The sequence below is a fragment of the Clupea harengus genome, chromosome 10, assembly GCF_900700415.2.
Source record: "Clupea harengus chromosome 10, Ch_v2.0.2, whole genome shotgun sequence".
Lineage (NCBI taxonomy): Eukaryota > Metazoa > Chordata > Actinopteri > Clupeiformes > Clupeidae > Clupea > Clupea harengus.
The window spans coordinates 27040721-27065096 of record NC_045161.1 but is presented as its reverse complement, the minus strand read 5'-3'; the positions used below and the strand labels follow the sequence as shown (position 1 = coordinate 27065096).

Genomic DNA, 24376 nt, shown 5'->3' with positions numbered 1-24376 from the left:
CACACACAAACACACACACACACAAATACACACAGATACACAAACAAAAACATAACACATGCAAAGACACACACACACACATACACAAACATACACATCCACACACACACACACACACACACACACACACACACACACACACACAACCACACCCACACCCACACCCACACCCACACCCACACATCATCATCACATTAAGTGTGATACACACTCAGACACACAATAATATACACAGAAGGCAAAACTCACACAACAATACAAACACAGGGAATCACACACGCGCACACACACACACACACACACACACCTCTAAGTAAACACAGGGGCTCTAGCTATAGTAACCTTCCTCTACTGAAGTAGATTAAATTCACACTAGTTCTCATTCTCAGCGGAAATTGGATTGATAGAAAAGAGATTATGGGTCGAGGGGTGAAGATGAGGCGGGGGTGAGCAGGGGCGGGGGGTGGGGAACCACAAAGAGACTCTGAAGATAACAGTGTAAATGTTGCTCTTTTGTCACCTGTAGCGAGAGAGAGAGATATAAGTGTGTATGTATACGTGCAGCGTTTTTTTCCGATCTGTCTGTGTTTGTATGTTGTGTGCGTGTGTGTGTGTGTGTGTGTGTGTGTGTGTGTGTGTGAGTGTGTGCACGCACATGCGTGTAGGCTGTCTGTTTTAATGCATATGTCTATGTGTGTGCATCTGCGTGTGGTAGTTCTCTGTCCTCTCTCCTCACTCACTCCCTTCCTCCCTCCCTCCATCTCTTTCCCTCCCTCTCTTTCTGCCACAACAGCAAATATCCTGTTGGCGCAGGATGCTGGCCCATATCTGGCCCTGCGATCGATGAGGCTCCTGGCCAAGGGCTCCCATTCATCTCTGGGCCATAAAATTTGATTAGCGCTGAATACAGCACTGCAGAGAGATGAGCTGATAGGACCGGCACGCAGGAGACGACACAGGCACCGAGAGAGGGGTGGAGAGAGGGAGAGAAAGAAGGGAAGAGGAAGAGATGGAGAGATGCAGCGCTGTCCCATACTCTCATCCCCCGCCTCACTCTGTGTCCACACAGCCCTTTTGGACATTTCAGCCATTTTCCTCTCTTCCTCTCTCTCTCTCTCTCTCTCTCTCTCTCTGCTAGCAATGTCTATATTTCTTTCTATACGTCTTTCTTTGTGTCTCTCTCACTCTTAGGTAAGCAGGCAGGCAGTACCAGTCTCTCCTCTAACTACTTCTGTAGAGGAAGGTTACTATAGCTGGAGCCCCTGTGTTTACTTAGGTGTATGTGTGTGTGTGTGTGTGTGTGTGTGTGTGTGTGTGTGTGTGTGTGTGTGTGTGTGTCACTCTTAGGTAAGCAGGTAGGCCGTAAGTTTCTGTCTCCTCCCTATCTCGCGCCTGTCCCTGTAACGCACATCAGCCCTGTGTCTTGTCCGAGTGTGCAGCGGTAAATAAGGGATGCGGGGCAGCTGCCAGGCTCTGTGTCTGCGTCTGTGTTCGTCTGTGCTCGTCTTTCAGTGTCCCTCCAGGACCTCCATCATGACAGCCACTGACGAGCTTCCAATCAGGGCTAATAGAAGTGAGACAAACGTCCTTGCCTCCGCTGAACCGAACGGACACGACAGCAGACACGCCCTCTCCCTCTCTCTCTCTCTCTCTCTCTCTCTCTCTCTCTCTCTCTCTCTCTCTCTCTCTCTCCATCTCTCCATCTCTCCCTCTCTCTCTCTCTCTCTCTCTCTCTCTCCCTCTCCCTCTCCCTGTCTCTCCCTCTCCCTCTCCCTCTCTCTCTATCTGTCTCTTCACGCTCCGACGTATCACTGTGGCATGTGACCGGCGCGATCGTCCAATCGGCGTGCTCGAGGGGGCTCGGTCCTTGCTGCTGCCCCTCTGACGGATGACAAGGAGAAAAAGAGACGGAAGGAGGGAGAGTCGGAGCCCCGTGACACAGCGGCTACTGACGGAGACACTCGGAGCCGCCACCACTGAACTTTAGCGAGCCAGACAGTCACACACAACACACACTACAGGGAAAATACCTGCTCCGCAACACACGTCATGTTATGCCAAAAAATTAAATCTACTAAAGAATTTACTCCAAATATGAACATAAATAACAGCACAGATCTGTAATGACATAAAACCCTATTTTCCTGTTATCAATATAAAATAATGTATCAATATAAGAATAATGTACTTTTCAGCATTCATTCTCAATGTTATCACCCTTACAATGAATAATTAAACAAAAATAATGTCATAATAACAGTGACGGGTGTTCACGAAGGCCTTTCTGATTGGCTTGTAAGTAAGAAGAGAAGGATGCCAAAGTTCTCAGTACTTCACTAATGACTCCCAAGACTGCATGGGGGAATGAGGGCGCGGTGTGGGTGACACTTGCACAGATGATTGAGTGCTCTGTCACATTATCAATACAGAGATGACAAGCATATATCAAACGTCACTCTCCTTAATGCCATTCACCGTGATATGAGATTTGCAACTTTTATGAAATTCAAAAGTGCGGCAGACTTCAGTGAGTGTGTATTAACTTTGATGGGAATGTCTGGGGAAGTGGGTGTGTTTGTCGGCGGACCATGTGTGTGTGTGTGTGTGTGTGTGTGTGTGTGTGTGTGTGTGTGTGTATGTGGCTGTGTGCGCTGCAATTTTGTGTTCTGTTATATTTGTCATTAATTGTGTGTGTGTATGTGCCTGTGTTTGGGTGTGTGTGTGTGTGTGTTGCTTACTTGAGTCTCTCGCACGTTCTCCACACTGAAGTTGAACCAGACTCTGAAGCGGGGGTTACACGTGTCTGGCCTGATGAAGAGGTCAAACTCAAACTCATTGATGTAATCCACTCTTCCCAGGTTACCTGCAACACACACACACACACACACACACACACACACACAGTCAAACACACACGCATAGCACAGCACAAGAAGGAGCTGTAAGTTGAGACCATTAGACTGGCATTGGGCCAACACTGCGTCCGTGGCCAGCCAACCCCCCATTCAGTGCATCACTTAGAGAGGGCTGTCTGACAAGGGCATAGTCCTTACTGAGAATTACCAACTGCTGTCGTATACATGACGTATCCGACAGTGCAGGGTAAAATCCAAATATGACCAACACATTTAGAGTGTATTTTTCTTATTTAGAACCGCTAACTGCTGCAACATGAGGTGCTATCAAAAAGAGAGAAAAAAACATACCTGATTTAAATATTGCTGCCAGATTTTAATCAGTCTCTGAACTTTTTGATCACACCTTGTATACATGCAGGTAGCCATTCCAAAGAACAGGTTGGAATGCAGGTAGCCATTCCAAAGAGCAGATTAAAACACATTTAGAGTGAATTTTGCAAAGAGGTTCATGAAAATATTACCCATGCGATCACTGACTTCATTTATTGTGTTTATCAAGGGAATAAGAGAGAAAAAAAAACAGCCCAATCATTCTGAGTACAAATAGTTTATTGGGGTTAAAGACGTCAATTTACCATGTAATAGCTACAGAACTGTAAAATGAGCTTTCTGCATGTGCACCTCAGACAATAACAAAATGGGCCTATTACAATCTACATTCACAAATCACAAGGAAAATTGTTTTAGTTCATTTTCCAGCCATTCCAACATTATTAAAGGAATGATTACGGCCAGAGAAGCAGATGATTCAACTGCATTTTTTTTACCATAACCTCCTAACATCTGATGTATATCTATCAATGTCAGAGAAGGACCCTTGAATTACAATAAATGCTTTATGATTTTGGGTATAAAAAACTTAATTTACTTTAACCCTGGCTTTTTCTCCTGAGCATTTATTGCAATGATGCAAACTGAAGACTGTTCCGTTGTGCTGTCTTTGTTTCGGTTTCAGATCTGCCAGGTACTGGGTGTTATGCTCTGATGGGTACCAGGTTATCTATCTATCTGTCTATATATTAAATAATTGGTGCCGTCCTCCTCCTGACCTTTTCTGCATTAAAACACCTTTTAAAAAAGACGATGCTTAACCTCCGCCACGGTCTTACTGAGCTCAGAAAATAAAAACAAATCAACACAAGTTTACGAAACCAAAACCATTTCAGATAAAAAAGGCATGCTCGTCAGTCCGGAGCACAAATGTCTTATTTGACATGGCAGGTAGCAAGCGAGGGCTGAGTGAGCAGTTTGTGCATTGGGGGGAGATTTCCCTTCAGACTCATTAAAAACTGCCGTAATGAAGTTAAGACGCGCTGGATGTGTGTACAGGGCTGCTGACGTGCAGACGGAGACTAACCCTGACGCTGCTCTCCCCCACTACACACACACACACACACACACACACACACACACACACACACACACACACACACACACACAAACACACACACACACACACAGACACACACATGCGTGCAGACACAGAGAGACACAGACATACATATACAGACAGACAGACAGACAGACACACACACACAGACACACGGCTCTCCCTGAAGCCAGACAGGAAAAGTGTGTGTGTGTGTGTGGGGGGGGGGGGGTTACTGACGACTCAGACACAGCTCAGGTGACAGATTTCAGACAGATTTCGATGTTTAAAAAAACAACAGCACATAATTAAAACAATCAGCCTCCGGGGGAATGCTCGTCACAACATGAAAGCAGCTAAATAAGCACAGGGAAGCCGAGGAGCAGCACGCACACCGATATAGAGGTGAGTGTCTATCCTTGCTTCCCTTCTCCTTCTTTCTATGCTACGGCTTTTCCAGGGGTCGTGGCAGATCTTAAGGGGTTAACTATTCTCTCTCCGGCTCCGGAGACTGCGGTGGATTGTAAGAAGTTGACAGTTCTATCTCTCTTTGTTCCATCCTTTCTGGAGACTGTGATAGTCCCTGCTTCTTCCTCTCCTCCTCTGGAGACTGCTGTGGTTTATAAAGAGTTGGGAGGGGGGGGGGGGGCTCTGTGGTCATGGACATGCATGTGCGCTTTAGCAACAAGGGGGGGGTTGAGCAACGGTGAAAGGCAACATACGTTTTTACTAGGGCTGTCAGCGTTAACGCGTTAATCTATGCAAAAAAATGCGGCCGCGATTAACACGATACATTTTTTAACGCAATTAACGCAACTTTAATTTATTAATTTATTAATTTAATGCCTTTATTTGGATAGGACATGAAGTTATGACAGGAAGCGAGGCGGAGAAGGTGGGGAAAGGATTGGGAAATTACATCAGGCCAGACTTGAACCTGTGTCCCCTCGGGCAATGTAGCCCGTAAGTACACGGCGATGAGGGTCAGGTGGGGCTTGAATAGCCCCCCTTGTTCAAAGTGTGTGGGTAAGTCAAAATGACGGAACAATCGACAAAACTAAAGTTGTATGTAGCATTTGTCAAGCTGAATTTATCACAGAAGCAGCTCGTCTTGAAGTTATCACCTTAATGCAAAGCACCCGACAGAAAGCAGTCCCAGGTTAGATGATCGCCAACCCACACTCAATGACTTCTCTAGGAAAATAACTAGACTAGTCCGTGAAAAGGTTACCATTTGGGTTGCCGGTGACTGTCGGCCCATCAACATAGTTGAGGACAGTGGGCTGATTGAGGTGATTCGAATTGCTTCAGGGGAAATTCTTACGATTTACCGTCGAGGGGCACCATTGTGCTTAAAAAAAATACAATTAAACAACAGTTTCTAAAATACACGCTGTCTGAAGTGATTACTTGTTTATTTATAAGATTTAGTCTTAAGAAGAAAAACAAACTTTTAATCGCGATTAATCGCGATTAATTAATTCAAAAATGTGCGATTAATTAGTTAATTTTTTTTAATCGATTGACAGCCCTAGTTTTTACACAAATTGAATAAAATACAATCACACAAAACCTTACTTTCATGTATCATCTGAATAATTGTATAGACATTACAAGGCCTATGACCGATATCGTTTGACAGAATGCACATAAAATATAACAAGGTCTGATCTGTGCTGACAACCCTCTGCTCTGAATGTGGCAGTGTGCAAAACTAATAACATTAAGTGCACTCTCCTGTGTTTTAGAATCACGTATAGGAATGGTGGTGTTAGGCTACCAGTAAAGGAGAGAATATCAGTATGAATTAATTCATATGAATAGCCTTTTAATAATTACATTACAAGCAAATTGATTTACATTATACACTATTAAAATACACACAGACATGAATTCATAATAAATAATTAATAGCTAGAAAATTATCACACTAGCTTGCATTACCTACCCATGAAGTAGGCTAATTTGTGTTGCTCTTATATTCTGCCCAAACCATGCTAGCTAGCTTGACAGTTCAATTTGAACCTGCATTTGCCAGCTAGCTTAATGTAACGATTAGCTAGCCTGAGAAGATTTGAGGCAATCTGCTGCTTACCATTTAGTAAAGTCGACACGTAGCCTACATTGTTTAAGCAGAATATCAGACAAATTTACATCCAGTTGTTTAACAAAATTAGGTCTCTGTCATCAATCTCTCTGCGATGTCTGACTGACAAGAGGTGCTAGGTGGCTTTTGGAGAAACCTGCTGATAGTATGAAGGGAAACCCTGTGAAACTTCGGAAGTTGCTACATTTTATACACTCTACAGCTACATAACAGTCGCTGCAATTAATCTACGGTTATTAGGCCCAATGCAAGTGAAAGTGAAAACGTGTTTTAGACATTGTTTGAATTAGTAAGAGAGAGAAGAGGCCTCTCCATTGTTGAAAATGAATGCAGTGAGGTAGAGTGTCCCCGCTTTGAGAGGCGGAGCCCCAGACGACCCCAGCCCAGTCTTACCCCTGGAGTTATGTCTCTCTCTCTCTCTCACTCTCTGTGTCACTTACTCACTCTCTCTCTCTCTCTCTCTCTCTCTCTCTCTCTCTCTGTCGCTCTCTGTCTCTCTCTCTCTCTCTCTCTCTATCTCTATCTCTCTGAGGCTCTCTCTCTCTGAGGCTCTGTATTTTCGGGAGACTGTGCTGGTTTGTTGGGAGTTATTAACAGTTCTCTCTATCTCTCTCTCTCTCTCTTTTCCTCCATCTTATCCAGATACAGCTGTGGTTTATAAATGGAGGTCATGCTTTTCTGTCTCTCTGGGCTCTGTTTTTTCTGGAGGCCGTGGTGGGTCGTAAGAAGCTAACACCACCAGCATGCCTCGGGTGAGGGGGGGGCCCTGGGCGCGGGCGACGCTGGTGGTCTGTCCATGTGGCAGCAGAGGGGAACCGCGGAGGCGACCACCTGGTGCCAGGTAGCACCGAGCTAATTACTGACAGATGGAGCAACCACCACACTGTCAGAGCAGATCACTCTTCCTTCTGCCTGCAGAAGAAAAACAGGCTAATCCACCAGCCACCACCCTCTACCCCGCTACAACTGCTACCACCCTCTACCCCGCTACAACTGCTACCACCCTTTACCCCGCTACAACTGCTACCCCACTCCCTCTCTTCATCCACCCTGACGGTCACAGGAGTGCCGCCATCTTCCCTCTCTCTCCCCACGGACTGCAGAGATCCCTCCGCAAACTTCACAAGTGCCTCGCCTCAGATGGCCCACGCTGAGGAAGAAAACATTAAAAAACACACACACACACACACACACACACACACACACACACATACACGGCTCTCACTTTCATTCTCAGAAGACAGCAAGTCATAAGGTGAAAGCATAATACTTGGGGAGGAGGGGAAACTCCATAGTGAGCTGTGTCGGGTGTGTTTACTTTGGTGACATATGACTTTGTGTGCAGATTTGTGTTGTTGTGCTGTAAGAGTGGCTCCCTGCTGGCCTAATGAGTGCTGGCGTTTCATTCCTACATGCTGCATGCAGAATGGAAATGCCTCTCCTGGCAAAATGAATATTGGCACTTTGGCTGATTGGAGCAGCAAAGGCTCTCCAGTGAACCACAATACTGCTTCAAGGGTGTGTGTGTGTTAGTGTGTGTGTGTGTGTGTGTGTGTGTGTGTGTGTGTGTGTGTGTGTGTGTGAGGGGGAGGTAGGGGATCAAGACTGAGTATTAAAAAACCCTAAAAAACTAGGATGAGAGACAATCTGAGAAAGTACAAAGGTATGTGGTTGGCATCAGTGTTATGCCAGCTGAGTTGGTTTACTTAAAGTTCATGTACAAGAACAAAACATTTACACAGAAAAGAGAGAGGGGGGGAGAGACACAGATAGAAGGAGAGACAGGGAGAAAGAGAGAGGGACAAAAACCAAGGAAAGAGACTGAGACGGGGGATGATAAAGCAATAAAAGACAGAGCTAGAGAGAGAGGGGAGGGGAAGAGGGGGATGAACAGAGAGACAGAAAGAGGCAAAGAGAGGGAGGAAGAGAGGAAGAGAGAAAGAGATGGAGGACAGGAGTCCAGCTGCTGAGTGAAGGAGAGTGTGAGTGTGTGCTCACACCTGTTCCATCCAGATGTGTGTGTAATCTATCAGCTTTCCTTCCACTGCATTAACCATTTATGGGTCTTACGTTACCGCATGTCACACCACACATGATTAATCCCTGCTGATGATCATCAAACACACACACACACACACACACACACACACACACACACACACACACACACACACACACAACCCTCTGCGTTTTAATCAGACATGTGATGAGTCTGTTCATTTCACTCAATTACTCATGCATCAATTATTCTAATATTTCTGGAACCCTCGTCAGAGGGAGAACAACTTAAAGGAATCATGACAGTACACACGCCGTGTGACCACGAGCCAGAGGAGCCGGTCACATATGACCTCTACATACTACTAAATGTGTGTGTGTGTGTGTGTGTGTGTGTGTGTGTGTGTGTGTGTGTGTGTGTGTGTGTGTGTGTGTGTGTGTGTGTGTGTTTTACCCAATTCTAATCTAAACACACAGGTATGAGGGGATCCCAGGAAGAGTAGAAGCCTATCACAAATGACCTCTACATACTACTAAATGTGTGATTGTGTGTGTCTGTGTCTGTGTGTATGTGTGTGTGTTTCACCCAATACTAATCTAAGCACACAGGTATGAGAGGAACCCAGGGAGGGTTTGTTAAATCAGCAAAGGATTATCCCCTCCTGCTCCACAGGGGGTAACAGCACCATATGACGTAGCAACAGAGAAAAGAGAAGAAGTTTGAAGAGCTCCCTGCTGCAACGCTACCATTACAGACCACAAGCACAGAAACGGGACTTTATAGTAGTATCATTATTTCATTTTATTTGATATAATTCATTTCATATTTTATTTCATTGAATTCATATGATATTTGTAGATATATTTTCATATAACATATATATATGAACATATGATATACGCTATGGATGTAATTATAACAATGACTTTCCATTGGGTACCAATTAAGTAGATCCTATCCTATAGTCAGGACAAACTCCAGTACCATGGACAGCTACAGTACAGACCCACTCAGGCTGACGTCTGTTATAGATGTGACTTGCTGTCTTTACATGCAGGCCAACATCATATTGCATACAAGCAGTATACTGCATCACTGAAACACTCTTCTTATCTTGCCCGCCTGCAGTGAACACCGGGGTTATTTTTCTCATCTAAATCCAAACGCCGTGATGCTGTCGCCACGGCGATGCTCGGGGGCCGTGCGTCGCTCAGCCATCCGCTTCCGAATTAGGATGCAGTGTGGGGAGGCCTCATCCCAGAGCAACATGACAAGCTGGCCTCAAGGTTACATGCCCGCTCGGGCTGACAGGCAAATATATGACATGCCATTGATTTCAGCTTTTCATTTTATGGTGCCTAACTTCAGATTCAGACTGCGATGCTCCCTAAATCAATTCTGCGTAGCCTACCTCAAGTGTTTATCAACCACAAACAGCCAACCTAAAGTCCTTGGTTAGCACAAAGCCAGTAAAATGTTATTGGCAGTCGCCTGGCATTACTAATATCTCCACGCACGGCGAAGAGGACAAAGCCGAATTTCAATACGAATTTGTTGTCAACACATTATACGGGGGGTACAAGCGCAAAGGCAGTAGACAAGCAGAAGAGCAGAACAACAGCGTGGAAGAAAAAACAGGGGGGAAAAGCATCCCCTCATTTCTCATCATCACTCAACTTCTCCTAAACCTCAGTCTCCCTCAGTTGACTCCTCCCAGGCTCCCCTCCATATGAATCATCTGTCATTCAGACAAACGTGCGCAGCGCTCGCGACTTAACAAATTGGGTTTCAACAGCAGAAGAGTAAAGCGGCACCCCAGTGGACGAGAGCTCTGGGTGGGATGGGAGCGCACTGCTCTGCTGGGTCTCTGTTCTGTTCAGACGCTTTTTCAGGTTGTTTTTTTTTTCTTTTTCTGGAAGTATAGTTTTACCCAACCAAAGCGAGTCTCAGCACGAGGCCTATTCTCATCTGAGCAAAAGTTTATTCTCTTCTCTTTGCGCTGTCAGGAAGAAATCAATAAAAGAAAGTGGGGGCTCCCTGATAGACTGTGCATATGTTTGAGCCTTTGTGTTTGCGCATGTCACAAAGCATCTGTAGGAAATTACATAGCCTATCTACAATATCAACACAAATAACCGTGCTCCTTCGCACAATGTGTTTTCCCACCAACCTACGTGCACACAGACAAACAAACCCTGGTTTTCAAACAAACCCATTTATCGGTCTTATGACATTATTAGAAGTCACACATACTCATCACTCAGTAATCACACATACAGAATTCAATTTCAATTCCAAACTCCCAGTGGAAATAATGCTAAAGACGCCTCCAGGGCTACAGAGAGAGAGAGAGAGACAGAGAGAGAGAGAGATAGAGATAGAGAGAGAGAGACAGAAAGAGAGAGAGAGAGAGAGAGAGAGAGAGACAGCGTGGAGGGGTTGGCCACGTGTGAGAGAGAAAGACAAGGACGGACCTGTGGCTGCGGAGAGAGAGAGAGAGAGACAGCGTGGAGGGGTTTGGGCATGTGTGGGAGACAAAGACAAGGACGGACCTGTGGCTGCGGAGAGAGAGAGAGAGAGAGAGAGAGAGAGAAAGAGACAGAGAGAGACAGACAGAGACAGAGAGAGACAGACAGAGGGAGAGAGAGAGAGAGAGAGCGAGAGAGAGAGATAGAGAGAGAGAGAGAGAGAGAGACAGCGTGGAGGGGTTTGGGCATGTGTGGGAGACAAAGACAAGGACGGACCTGTGGCTGCGGAGAGAGAGAGAGAGAAAGAGACAGAGAGAGACAGACAGAGGGAGAGAGAGAGAGAGAGAGAGAGAGAGAGAGAGAGAGAGAGACAGCGTGGAGGGGCTGGCCACGTGTGGGAGAGAGAGACAAGGACGGACCTGTGGCTGCGGAGCCAGCTGCCAGAGGATGGGTCATTCATACATGGACAAGCAGCAGCAAACATGACTAATCTAATCCCATTACGGCGGTACAAGCCCCAGCAGTCACAGTGCCCAGCCCACACAATGGGTCTGCCTACAGCTGGAGGGGGCCGCCGGTCTGGGGAGAGGAGAGACTGTCCCACATGCCTCTACAGAGGCCCCGCGACAGGGACACACACACAGACACACACACACACACACACACACACACACACACAGATATGAGTGCGCGTACACATGTGTACAGGCACACACATATACACACAGACATACAGTATTAATACACAAACACAAACCTTTAGTTTGTTTCATTGATGTCAGGAGGAATGTGTGTGTGTGTGTGTGTGTGTGTGTGTGTGTGTGTGTGTGTGTGTGTGTGTGTGTGTGTGTGTGCACGCGCAAACTTCAAATAAAATATGTCCAAGATATAATTAGGATTGTGTCTTTCAGCAAAAAACATAACATGGCTTGTCCATTTTTTAAACACAACCTCTTCGTAATTCAGACCCTATATTCTGAAAACAGGCATCTGTTATATTTATTGATGACTGTAATGGAAAATAAGAGGAATAAATTCAGATGTTCACTCAGTAGTGGATGTAAGGATGTCTTGGACTATCTGAGACCACCTGCAGATGTTGGGTTCTCTACCGTATCTCATGAGGAAGTGGCGCTGGACACCGGCATCTGCAGGCTCTTTTCTGGCTTTGCTGTTTCACAACTAACAGTGGAAATTAAAAGGCACTCTGGATATCAGGCCACCTCCTAGACACGTTTTCTCTCTCTCTCTATCTCTCTCTGTTTTTTCCCCTTTTTCCTGTGTGCTCCGTTTCATTATTGGAAAGCACACCAGGCTCTGCTCCAGGGAATACAGCACGTTTGGATTCCAGGACGCGAGACGACTGATAAAGGTGGAATTGATTCAGACCTGAGGAGAATCCATCTCTGCTTCGGACCCCGAGCTGAACCCTGTCTGTGTTGCGTTTATTTTTTTAATGTTTTTTTTCGCACGCCCCCCCCCCCCTGTCCGCCACGCGCCCAGTCGGAACATCTGAAGGCTAGGGACTGGCGTCAATCTCCACATCACCTGGGTCCCTCCTGCTACAGCACCAGTTCACCTGTGGGAGATTAAACAGCGGTGACCTCCGGAGGTCGGCCTCTAACAGATATCAGAAAACTCCAGCTGCCCACGGATATCCACCAAGCAGAGTAGAGAAGCTCCGTCTGCCTCTGCCATTAGACGTAGGTTATCCCCCATAAATGGCACAACTCTGACAGAGGTAGGAAGCCATTAAGGAAATGAATTACAAAATGTCAGCGAGGCTATCTTTAACTGAGGCAGCACACAGAGCAAATATCATTAACTCATCACAGAGTGGGGAAAGAGAGTCACGAGAATAAAAATGCAACACACGCACAACATTCATTAGCCTCTCTTACAGTAGGGATGAAAGGAAGATGTCAGTGTGATCCCCAGAAATCAGACTCAGGACCAAAGACAAAGTGGCAAGCATTCATATTAAAATGTTACAAAAGCCATCAGCAATTTAGTCTACAACACTATACTTTTGCTGATGATCACAGCCATAAGTTACGGTCCATGAAGCCAATGAAGATCCGTTTCTTCCAGAAGGCATATTTCAAAATGAACATTAAAATGGTCTCATACAGTTGAAAGCTTAGCTATTTAACTGGTTTCTTTGTGTGTGTGTGTGTGTGTGTTTGTTTTTGTATTGTCCGGCGCTCTTATTGGCGATTGATTCTTTCGGTGAATGCAAGAACATCGCTGAGGTGGAGCAGCAATCAAAACATCCACACTGTCTCTCCCAATTTTGTGCTATCTATTTACGGCTTAATTATCTGGAGGCGCACAAAAGAGCAGGAGAGGATTTGGCAGCAGGACAACACACCCGCTCCCTTGCTTTGTTGTCTTCCTCTTTGTTTTGCTTCTTCTTCCTCCAGACATAATCTTTCCTTCTTCCTCCTCCTTACCTCCTCCCATCCACCCCACACACACACACACACACACACACACACACACACACACACAAACACACACACGCACACACACACACACTTCCCTCCCTCCTCCCCTCTCTCTTTCTCTCCAATAGCAAAAGAATAATCTTCCCTGCAGAGAGTTTGGAGATTAAAAAAAAAAGAGGGAGCCGCGGGTTCCTGGGCAAGCCAGAGGCGAGAGGAAGGTCAACAGGGCTGCTAAGAAGGGCTGTTATCATCGGGCTAACATGCTATCGGGGAACTAGCAGTTGTGCTTATTTACAGTTCTGGCTCCCCGTGGGGGCCCACCCCGGCACTCCGGGCTGATTGCACTGTAATGAGTTCAGGAACACAGGGAGCGAGCCACAGAAAAGGCACAGGAACAAGGGAGCACCAGGCCGGCAGGAACACAAAAAAAATGAGCCGCAACACCAGTAGGTCAGCAGGAATAGCAAGATCATAGAGAGGAGAAAGAAGGAGAGAGGGAGAAAGTGGGATGCAGAGAGGGAGCGAGAGCGAAGGAGAGGGGGAGAGAGAGAAAGAAAGAAAGAGAGAGAAAGTTGGCTGCAGAGAGGGAGAGAGGACGAAGGAGAGCGCGCGAGAGAGAAAGAGAGAAATATAATCCATACAAGCCAGGAAGCCATTACGAGTTAGTCAGACCTCCCAGTACCCTTGCATCACTTTGGATACAAACATGTTGTCCCAGAAGAAGTGGTTTTGATGTGACGCCAATGGGCATCCTCCTGGCCGCCTCTCTTTCTGTCACTGATTCCTAACTCCCCACACACACACACACACACACACACACACACACACACACACACACACACACAGAGAGAGAGACACACACACACACAGAGAGACACACACACACACACACACACTCATGAGAGGGAGTTGAGGGGAAGTCCCACCCCACTTCACAAAGACCCTGCCACACACAGCCAGTCAAAGTGCCAACCCTGACTCCCAGACTCTGGCTACCACGGCTTCCCAGGACTTGAGAGTTCAGGAGCAATGCAGGGATATTTGTTTTTTTCCCCTAACATGTCCCTCTCGGGCCTTCCTGCATGACAGGCATCTTGGTCTCATATGGACCTCACAACGGAGGGTATGGAGAGCTGACGATGGAAAGCCGAGAACTGGGTGTCTGTGGATCTGAGTGAGGACTCTGTTTGGCCCGTAGAGGGGGGGCACGACTGACTGCCAATCCCGCCTGGACTCCATAGCCGCGGGGCGCATGGCGTAGCGTGGCGTAGCGTAGCGCTGTGCGATGCCGAAGGAGAAAAGGAAGGAAGACAGGAAGGAAATCTCTCATTGTGAAACAGCTTTTCAATCTGAGGAATTACACAAAGTGCTGCTACTGTCAGTGCACTGCCAGATTTATGAGGGGGAAACATGAAAGCTAGAAGGGGGGGGGAGAAGGCCCCTACTGAAAGCTATTCAAAAGCCTTGGCAGAGCATCAGGGTGTTCTTTTTTTAAAGTGAGGACGGGGGCTATTATTTATTTCATTTCTGTTTTCACAGGCATTCTGGCAAGCTGTACCCAACTTGGTGCAATTACTTAAGAGAAATTAAGCCACAGTGCAATAAATATATATAACCGTCAAAACACAGTACAAAGCCACAAGGGGAAAAAGAGAGTCTTTTTTATTTTTTTTTCAGCCCTGCCTGCAAAAAATATATATATCTTTCCACCAGCACTCTAATCCCCCTGCTCTACACACTCCATCAATGAGAAGTGAAAGATACACAACTCCACTTATCAATGTAGCCACGAAGAAAACAGTTTCTGAGAGAGAGGGGGGAGAGAAAGACGTGGCTGGCAGTGGGGTTGACTTGGCCAGAGATTCTTCAACTCGGCGGGATGCGACGGACAAAGCAGAGGATGCCAAGAGCAAAGAGCGGACAGAAGCGTCTTCAAAAGGCCAGACCCAAAGTTCGCCTCTCATTAGAGGCTGAGCTCTCGCGGAGTCCACTTAAGCCTCAGCGCTCGCAGGCAGAGGCTCTCACAGAGGCTCGCTGTAAAGGCAACAGTCCGCAGAGCCATTTAAGAACCCTGAGCAAAGGAGAAAAAAAGAACGATTTTGAAGAGCAGTTTAGCCATGCATTCGATACCACTCATTCTCTTCACCAGTCCCTCTCTCATGAACTAATACTCATTTAAAGACCTTATACTTCCAAAGAAAAAAAATATTCAAAAATGTTCCTCTCTTAATTCTCCCCGCCTGTCCAATGAGAATCCACCACCATCATTCATCTGCTTGTAGGATATAACCTCAACAGCCTGTGACGAAGCCCAGTCATATATTCATATATACATACTGTGTCTATAAGTGGCTAATAACAACAACATTCACCAATAATCTGCGTTTATGACCAATGGTTCTTTCTTTTCCAGTCAGTAGTTGGGATGATGCAGACTCTTTATTCCTTAAGGCTACATTGGTTATTATTACAGGAACATCAGCTAAGTTAATAACCTATTTCTCGGCCACTCTTTATAATACAAAGCCCTTTTCACAGTGTAACTACACTATTAAGTATACATTATGTGTCCATGCATTGTGTGTCCAAGTATGCGTTATGTAAGTAGAGCAAATAGTAGCAACCAAAAGGTTTGTAATGTACAAAGAGGACAAGTGAGCATTAAATAATACTTTTAAAGACTTTCAAATGAATCTGTGTGATGAGCATGGTTTCTACTGAAGCTCTTCCTTAGAGTATGAGTGATTTATGGAGTTTGACATCTGACTCAAATGAATAAAATAATGAATAACACTGTGATAAATGAACAACTCACTTGTCCATGGCATAACTGCCTTAATGCTGAAGATGGCAGTCACTCAGTAATTCATTGCATCATTACATTTTATGGTCAGCACTGTGGCCACATTTGTTATCTGTTCATAAGTTTGTATTGCTATGCCAACAAGCAGTCCTATCGTTACTCTGTGATGTAACTGCTGTAACAGTCTAACTACCAGTAATGCATACAGTAGGCTGCAGGAAAATACCTAATTCAATTCAATTCAATTTTATTTATATAGCGATAACAATGAAATTGTTGGAAAATATGTTCCAATCTACATTCGACTACTGAAAGACGGGACAGGAAAGTACAGGGCAGTCCCTCAAACATCATCACATTTATAGCATTTACTCATTTAGTCACTTTTTCCTTTAACAGACAGTTCATACGTATAGTATAAGGCAACATCTGATCACTATGTAAATATACTGTATGTATGTAGTAGCCTATGCGCCAGGAAGAAACCCATAATCTTTGTGTTTTGTGTGCATATATCTAATCATAGATGACATACAGCAGTTTATACCTTCACATCAACTATGACTACAACTAGTTCACTAGCGTGCCTCTGTCTGATGTTGTCTTTCACAGTGGTAACTGTTTCAAATATGCCGTCATCAAAGGGAGGCCTACAGAGAGCTTCCCTTTTTACTGTAACGAAGGTTGATGTAGTCAGAGCGTAAGAACAAAAACCAGCTTTTATTGCTTCCATTCAGAACACAGTTGTAAAACCTACGCAGGGCAATATTCAGGGCTGTTTTGACACTGACACTGTAACCAATCAAAACTCTTCTCCATTTCAGCACAGGCCTATCACATCCACAAACCAGTTCACAAACATTCAGTGGATAAATATGTGATATCAAACAAAACCTGACACATCAATGAACTTCTTCTCGAGGCAGGCGTTTTAAATAAATCAGCAAATCAACAGGAGCGGTTTAAAAAACATGAACTGGTAAAGCGTTACAAATCCTCGCCATTCTCCCCCAGCTGCGGCCCCTTTTCCACAGATCAGACGTGACACACACACGCGTCTCAACGCTGCGTCTCTGGCAGCCGGGTGGCTGGTAAACAAACTGCCTCATCACCAGGAGCGCTCGATGTTACTCCGCAACAGTGGCTGCAACACAGTGGCTTTCGTTTCATCTCCTTCATAACAGTAAAATACAAATATGTCTTCATTACGGCTACTGAGGGCACGGTTAACATCTCGCCAGAGTTATAACTTTCAGACCAAGTTTCCTGACAACGGTGTCTCTTAGCATTTTGATAAGACTTGAAAGCTATACCTTATTAAAGTTGTTTACTTTTCTATGCGTGTTTCCCAAACTATCCCTTAAGAGTTCCCCTCCACTTTCCTACGTATACCTTCAGAGGCTGAATCCACGTTTCTGACATCAATTGTTGTCATTCACGTAGGTTTGAGCATGCATGAGATAAGTATGATGGACATCAGATTGGAGTGCAGGTGATCATTATTAGAAAGAACATCAGCAAGAAAAAGTATGCAAGTCAAAATAAAAAAAGTTCCCAAATAAGGATCGCTCTAGGATAGATGTTACTCATAGATTTGTTTTCCCAAAGGGTTAAAAATTAACAACAAATTGATTTATACCAATCTTCTTTATTTTCATTTAATAAAGCAATTTATGTACTGCAACACATATCTTGGTCTTACATCGCAGTCAGTGCATACACTGACACAACATGTTTAGGCTCTAAAACGTTTTGTCTGAAAACTGTGTTAACGTATAGCTAAGAGTGGTCCAGACTAGGGCTGAACGATTAATTGCATTTGCGATTTAATCGCGATATGATAGAACGCGATTTTCTAACCGCAACGTTCGCGATTAAAAACGTGATCTTAAAAAAAAAAAAATTATAATTATTATTATTATTTATAATATGATTATTTATATTATTATTTATAAAAAAAAAAAATTATAATTTTTTTTTTTTTTATAAGATGGTAAATTTTGCCCAGTGTTTAAAAAGTGCATGCCTTGTGTTTATTCTTACAATGGCTTTGTTAAAATTACTTAAATGCACAGTGGCAAAGCCACCGATTTGTTGTTTATGTTGTTGTCTGTAATAAGCAGTTAAATAAAAATTTTAATCGTGGGAAATAATATTTTACACTAAATGTATCTAATATTGTGTTGGTCATCATTCATTACGATTTGTTGGGAAAAAAATTAGGATAAAACAAAAAAATCGCATATTAAATCGCAATCGCAATATTTGGGGGAAAAATCGCAATTAGATTATTTCCCCAAATCGTTCAGCCCTAGTCCAGACCAACCACACAAACACACACACAATCACAGAATCTCTCTTTCACACACAGACACACACACACACACACACACACACACACACACACACACACACACACACATAATCACAACCCATTACTCCTTGGGAAAATGGTAGGGGCAACAGTGATTTGTTTGAGTCTCTTATAATAGGGGTCAGTGTCCGGCCTAAGCCAGACAGATTCCATTTACTTGAGAAAAGAAACTGTTGTACTCCGGGTTCACCCTGTGCTAATAACTGTAAAATAGATGGCACAAACCATGAGTGCGATATTAGCCCTGGCGGACTCCATTAGACAGGGGAGACAGGGTTTAAAGAGTGAAAACCTGTGGCATATGCAGGACGTCGGTTCCACACTACCCGTATTTATAGATGAACCTGCAGAAGAAAAGTCAGTCAATTCAACTTTTATTAACTCTAAACAGTAAAATGATATTATCTTAGCCACTGCTATGCTGCGAGCTGCATACTGCGTGTTTGGCCGTCAAACCATCAGCCTGCGCACTAATCACCATCACTAATTCACAAAAACTTTTCACAATCGAGGCAGTGGTTTACTAGGCATGCATGTCAGCATTTTGGAAATTTTAAAAACGTAAAACACTGTGTGGGAAAACAAGCTTGTTAGGTCACGAGAAGTGGCTTAAACCACAGCAGACGGGTCCAGTGAGCTCTCCAACTGATTAGACGAGTCGAGCGCAGCAGCGTTTACGTCAGCCAGGGTTATCGCCTGTTCCATCCGTCTGCCTGGCTTTTCACACGTTGCACATACCAACTCCCACGCCACGCTCTGCTGGGCCTGGTTTGCGATAACCTCAGCCCCCGGCACCAAGGCCGCCCAACACATGGCGCCCCGTAAAGGCACAATCAAGTTGTCTGTGTAGTTATGGGTCTATTAAAGACGGCACAGTGAGGAAACAACCAGAGGTGAGGGGGGTAAGGGGGGGTAAGGGGAGTGTGTGCTGGTGGGGTGTGTGCAGGGGGTTCAGGCGCTGTAAAAACAGACATAGCTTATGTCCTTGGAGACGCCAGAGTAGTGGCTGTAGTTTAAGGAAATTAAGGGAAGGGGGTGGGTCAATGCCTTTCAGAGCAGCACGCCTCAGTACAGCACACCTCCCCCCCAGGGCCAGGCCAATATAACAGCAGAGGATTGGCCATCAGATGAGACATAAAAGGATATAAAAATGACAAAGAGACTAGGAGACAGAAGGGAAAGGAGGGGGGGGGGGCTGGGGAGAAGAGGAGAGTGAGCGCTATGGGCAAAAAAATACAATAATAATAAAAAATAAATTCTTATGGTTATAAATGGCTGATAAATAGGATATATCAAAATATATGGTCTGGACTACTCCGACTTGACAGTCCAAATTTATCTCCATAGTCTTTCCTCCACTAAGAGGAGGGAAAAAAAGAGGCAGTGCAGTTGGGGGAAAATAAGCTGATAAAAGGAGCACACGGAGAACTCCGGCACCGAAGACAAATGCGGACGACGAGGCCAAAAGGCGGCTCTGAATCACCAAACTCTCCTCTGAAACCTTTACTCAATGTCACACCATGGACTTCACCAGACAGAACACCACTGAAATAGAGCAGTTAGGGACATGAAATACAATCTGAGGCATCTAGCTTCTTTTTCAATAAGGTCCTGGTACAGACACTGATTAAGAATGCAGTTTGCAGAATAAACTGAACATATTCTTCTCCAACGAACATATTGACTGGTTTTGTTCTGAACGTCTTTGCAATGCAAACCGTTCAATCAGTGTTACGGGAGTTAGTCAATTTGTGGATTGTACAAGGTAAACATCTAAGAATATAAACCAATCTAGGACTAGTCTTTATGATCACTAACTTGATAACTATAACTAACTTGATAACTAAACTAACTAACATAGGAAACTTTTGAGTATGTTCGATAAGCACAGCCCATCCTAATGTGGATATATCAGCATAATAGACCTAACAGTCATGTCTATGGGCATGAAAAATACAAAGAAAGGAAATATCTTGATTTGAAAATGTTTAGGGACAGAATGTTTGAACAGTCAGACATCTGAACAACCTCCAAATCTGAGGCCGTAAACACTTGACTAGGCTACCTCATGACTTTCTGAGCCCTGCAGGCCACTAGGGGTACTTAGGATAAGGAGGGCTTGATTGGCAAAATCTTTGCCTCTTCTTTAATCAAAGTCAGACTCAGACGTGCTCTAGAGTTAAAGTCCACTTGCTAATCTTCACTTTTTCACTGTCTTTTTCTGTCCACCACAGCATGTCCTTCTCCTCTAAATGTTTTATTTTTTTTCCCTCCTGGATTTTGATTAGAGGAGAGCTATAACAGTGCATGGATTTGGGGGGTATAAATCAAGAACGGGAAACACTCAATAGAAACATTACAGTGGAGAAAAAGAGGGAGAAAAAAAAACACAATTAAAGGCTCATAAGCAGGGAAGAGTGGAGGATTTTTCCACAGTGTTTGTCCTCATTAGCAATTTCTCTGCCAAAGTCACGCATGCCGCACCCTCCCTTCCAAAACACACTCACACACTTTCAGTGGGTTCCTTTTGTTCACCGATTTGTGTAAAGACTTTTTTTCATCCATTCTCGTTAAAGTGAATAATTTAAAATCCACAAAGCATGTCTGTGCAATGGCTGGAAGCTCTTCCCTCATTCCCTTTCTTTTTTTTTAAACTGAGCATAATGTCGTTCATGAATGCATTCATTTTATAAAAATATCAGCTAAATCACTCTTAATGGGCTGTATCACCTGGATGAGGCAGCCTGCTGATTGAAATGGCCCATATCAGCAGTATCACTGACAGCAAGTTATGTTTAGCGCAGCAGATTGGCAGCATGTTGCTTTACACCTAAGCACACAGGAACTGCAGACTGCTCTTTTTGGCAACCGGGTTTTGTGCTGCGCAGCGACTACAATAGCGCCGCAGAGAGCACCTTGCCACAAGGACACGCTCACGCGGGGGCCACCTGCACAGGATGCCTCCCTTAAACTGCCTCTCATTCAAAATCTAGAGCCCTTCACCAATAACACCTGCCGGGGCGGCTAGCTGCAATAGCATGCTAACTCCACAGTCTGCCAAGCATGGAGTGGACACTGACCTGAATGGTGACCCTACAATGGGTTGCTCTCTAAGTGCTAACCCAAAGAAACGGTTGTTCTTGGTTGTTCTAAGGTTCCTGGTTCTCAGAACTAACCTCAGAGTAGCTAATATTGGTTCTTCACTCACATGGAATATTTTGTCCAAATCATACACATATTGGGTACCTCTCTTTGGCTTTTTAAAACCTTTCACAGCAATCTGTTAGTCTACAAGCAACTTTCTTTTTTCTTTTTTATGGGGGGGGCTGTCAATGCAAAGTGCTACACAGTGTACTTTCAACAGTCAAGAAAGCCTCTGGCCCACTTGTCAAGTCCAATTGACTTTCAGCTTCAGGAATAAAACATTGCCATTTTGCAAGTTACAGACTTTATATGTTAGTCGCTCAGCAAAGCCAGGTCACATTATTCTGGTGCCTCTGACAATTGAAAGTCAAGTCACAAGTCAAGCCATATTTATTTATATAGCACATTTAAAAACAACAGGAGTTTTAACAAAGTGCTTTCCAGTCGAGGTTAATCAATTTACATTAATAGCACAAATAATGCCTGACCTCAGACTGGGCTAAGTGTAGCTAAAAGAATGCATCACCAAGTTAAAATTCAGGGAAAACCAGTGTATAAAAGCATTCGTGTTTAAAAGTGTTGAAACAGGCAACAGATCGAACATAAAATGGGAGACAATCCCATCATTTGGGACCAATGACAGAAAAGCCTCGACCACCCTTTGATTTAATATTAGACCAAGGTAATACCAGTAAAAGCTAATCGGCTCATCATCCTTGATGGAGTGCACTGGGAGATTAGAAATATAAGATGAAACTAGCCCATTCACAGCCTTGAAAACCAAAAATAAATTCTGATGATCAACTGGGAGCCACTGTAGTTCAGCTATAACTGGTGTAATGTGGTCAAACCTCTTGCTCTTAGTTAAAAGTCTAGCTGCCGCATTTTGGACCACTTGCCCTGAGTAAAGTGCATTCCAATAGTCCAGTCTGGAAGGTATAAAAGCATGCACCACCTTCTCACAATCTTTTAGGGATAGGACATTCTCTCTTTAGTAACTGTTCTCAGCTAGTAAAATGAAGCAATAATAACCGAAAAATACCCCAACATTCTTAACTACAGGCTTCTGGTATGGTGTGAGTGGGCCAAGCACACTACTTATGTCAGAGGAACCAAACATAACAACCTCTGTCTTATTTTAGTTTAACTTCGCGAAAGCTATTACCCGTACAGAGTTTAATGTCTTCTAGGCAGTCAAAAAGAAGCTGTAAGTGGTCTGAAGAACAATTTCAGAGAAAAATATATTTGAGTATCATAAGCACAGTGAAGGAGATCCCATGCTTTCTGGATATCTGGCCAAGAGGTAATACATATTGAACCTTGTGGGACTCCTAATTAGAGGGGTGCAACATTAGAAAATATGCCGTACATATTGACCATCAATGTCCTATAAGATAAATAAGATTTCCCCTTACCCCAACACAATGCTCCAACCTCCATTTACCCCAACACAATGCCCCAACCACCATTTACCCCAACACAATGCCCCAACCACCCTTTACCCCAACATAATGCTCCATCCGCTCAAGCAACACTGCATGGTCCACTGTGTCGAAAGCGGCAGTCAAATCTAGAACAACCAGAACTGAACAACCCTTAGACTCCGCTTTGAGCAGCAGGTCATTTGTAACTTTCCATACAGATCAATGATTCCATTCTCATTAATAAAAATCATCCTTTCGATAGAAAGTATTTTCGATAGAAATAGGAGCTTAGAGATAACTGGAGAAAAAAAATCAGGATCCAGGTTAGGCTTGTTTAGCAAAGGTTGGACCACTGTATGTTTAAAAAACAACTCCTGAGCAATGATTTATGAATGATGTCGAGCACACTTCTACCCACAACATGACACACTTCCTTCAAAAGGCGAGATGGAATCAAATCTGTAGGGCAGGTTGTGGGTTTCATGTGAGACACTAGGACACTAGGAACGTTTCAGCTCATTAAAAGGATCCAGAGTGGAGGTAACATTAAACATATTATGACAGCCATTGGCTGCTGTTGGTATCGATGATCCGACTTTGAAAGGACACTTAGTCTCACATCCCCATCAAGAATAGACATTTCCTCTGGGCAGAAAATAACCAGTAATTGACACGGGCCCCAAAGGTGTTTGCAAAAGATGGGCAGAAGTAGGGTGACCAGACATCCTCTTTTTCCCGGACATGTCCTCTTTTCGAGACCTAAAAAATGCGTCCGGCAGGGATTCCAAAAACGTCCGGGATTTTGCCCCGTTGGATATTTGTGTTTCTCTGGGTCTTTCACAAACACAGTTATTACGTCCTTACAAGTTTTGGAAAGGGTATCTCCCTTACGTTCCACCTTCATGCGCAAGCTCTGACTGTAGAGAGAACTGTCATTGGTCGACCGCCTTCCCAGTGTTGCCAGATAGGAAAATTATGCTCCAAATGCGATCATTTTGTGCCTTTGATACTGTGATGAATGTAGCGTCAATTACGTGATGGCTTGCATTTGGTTGGTGACGTGGTTGAGGATGCGAGACACCTGGACAGAAGTTTTAAGAATGGCATGGTGCGTAACCAGTGGCTTATCTATCCCTAGATAGAGCTGGTGCTGGAGCCCCCACAAAAGTTTCCTTAGCGCCCCCAAAAATATATATATATATATATTTTTTTTTTTTTTTGAGATCGTCAAATTAACACCTAACAACCTATTTAGTGAACTTATTTTGTTTAATTTTTAGAGTTGGAAATAAAATAGACTCGAGTAGCACAGGAATCCCGCCT

The 24376-nt window shown here is 44.3% G+C and overlaps 1 protein-coding gene across 2 annotated transcripts in view; it reads right to left on the bottom strand.

Moving 5' to 3' along the window:
• The window catches only part of agbl4 (AGBL carboxypeptidase 4), a 314407-nt gene that overhangs the window by 281084 nt on the left and 8947 nt on the right, over positions 1–24376 (bottom strand). For both annotated transcript variants that reach the window (XM_031574637.1, XM_031574638.1), the window contains exon 3: positions 2739–2863. In XM_031574637.1, coding sequence (XP_031430497.1) covers positions 2739–2863 — 125 coding nt within the window. The remainder of the gene's footprint in view (positions 1–2738; positions 2864–24376) is intronic.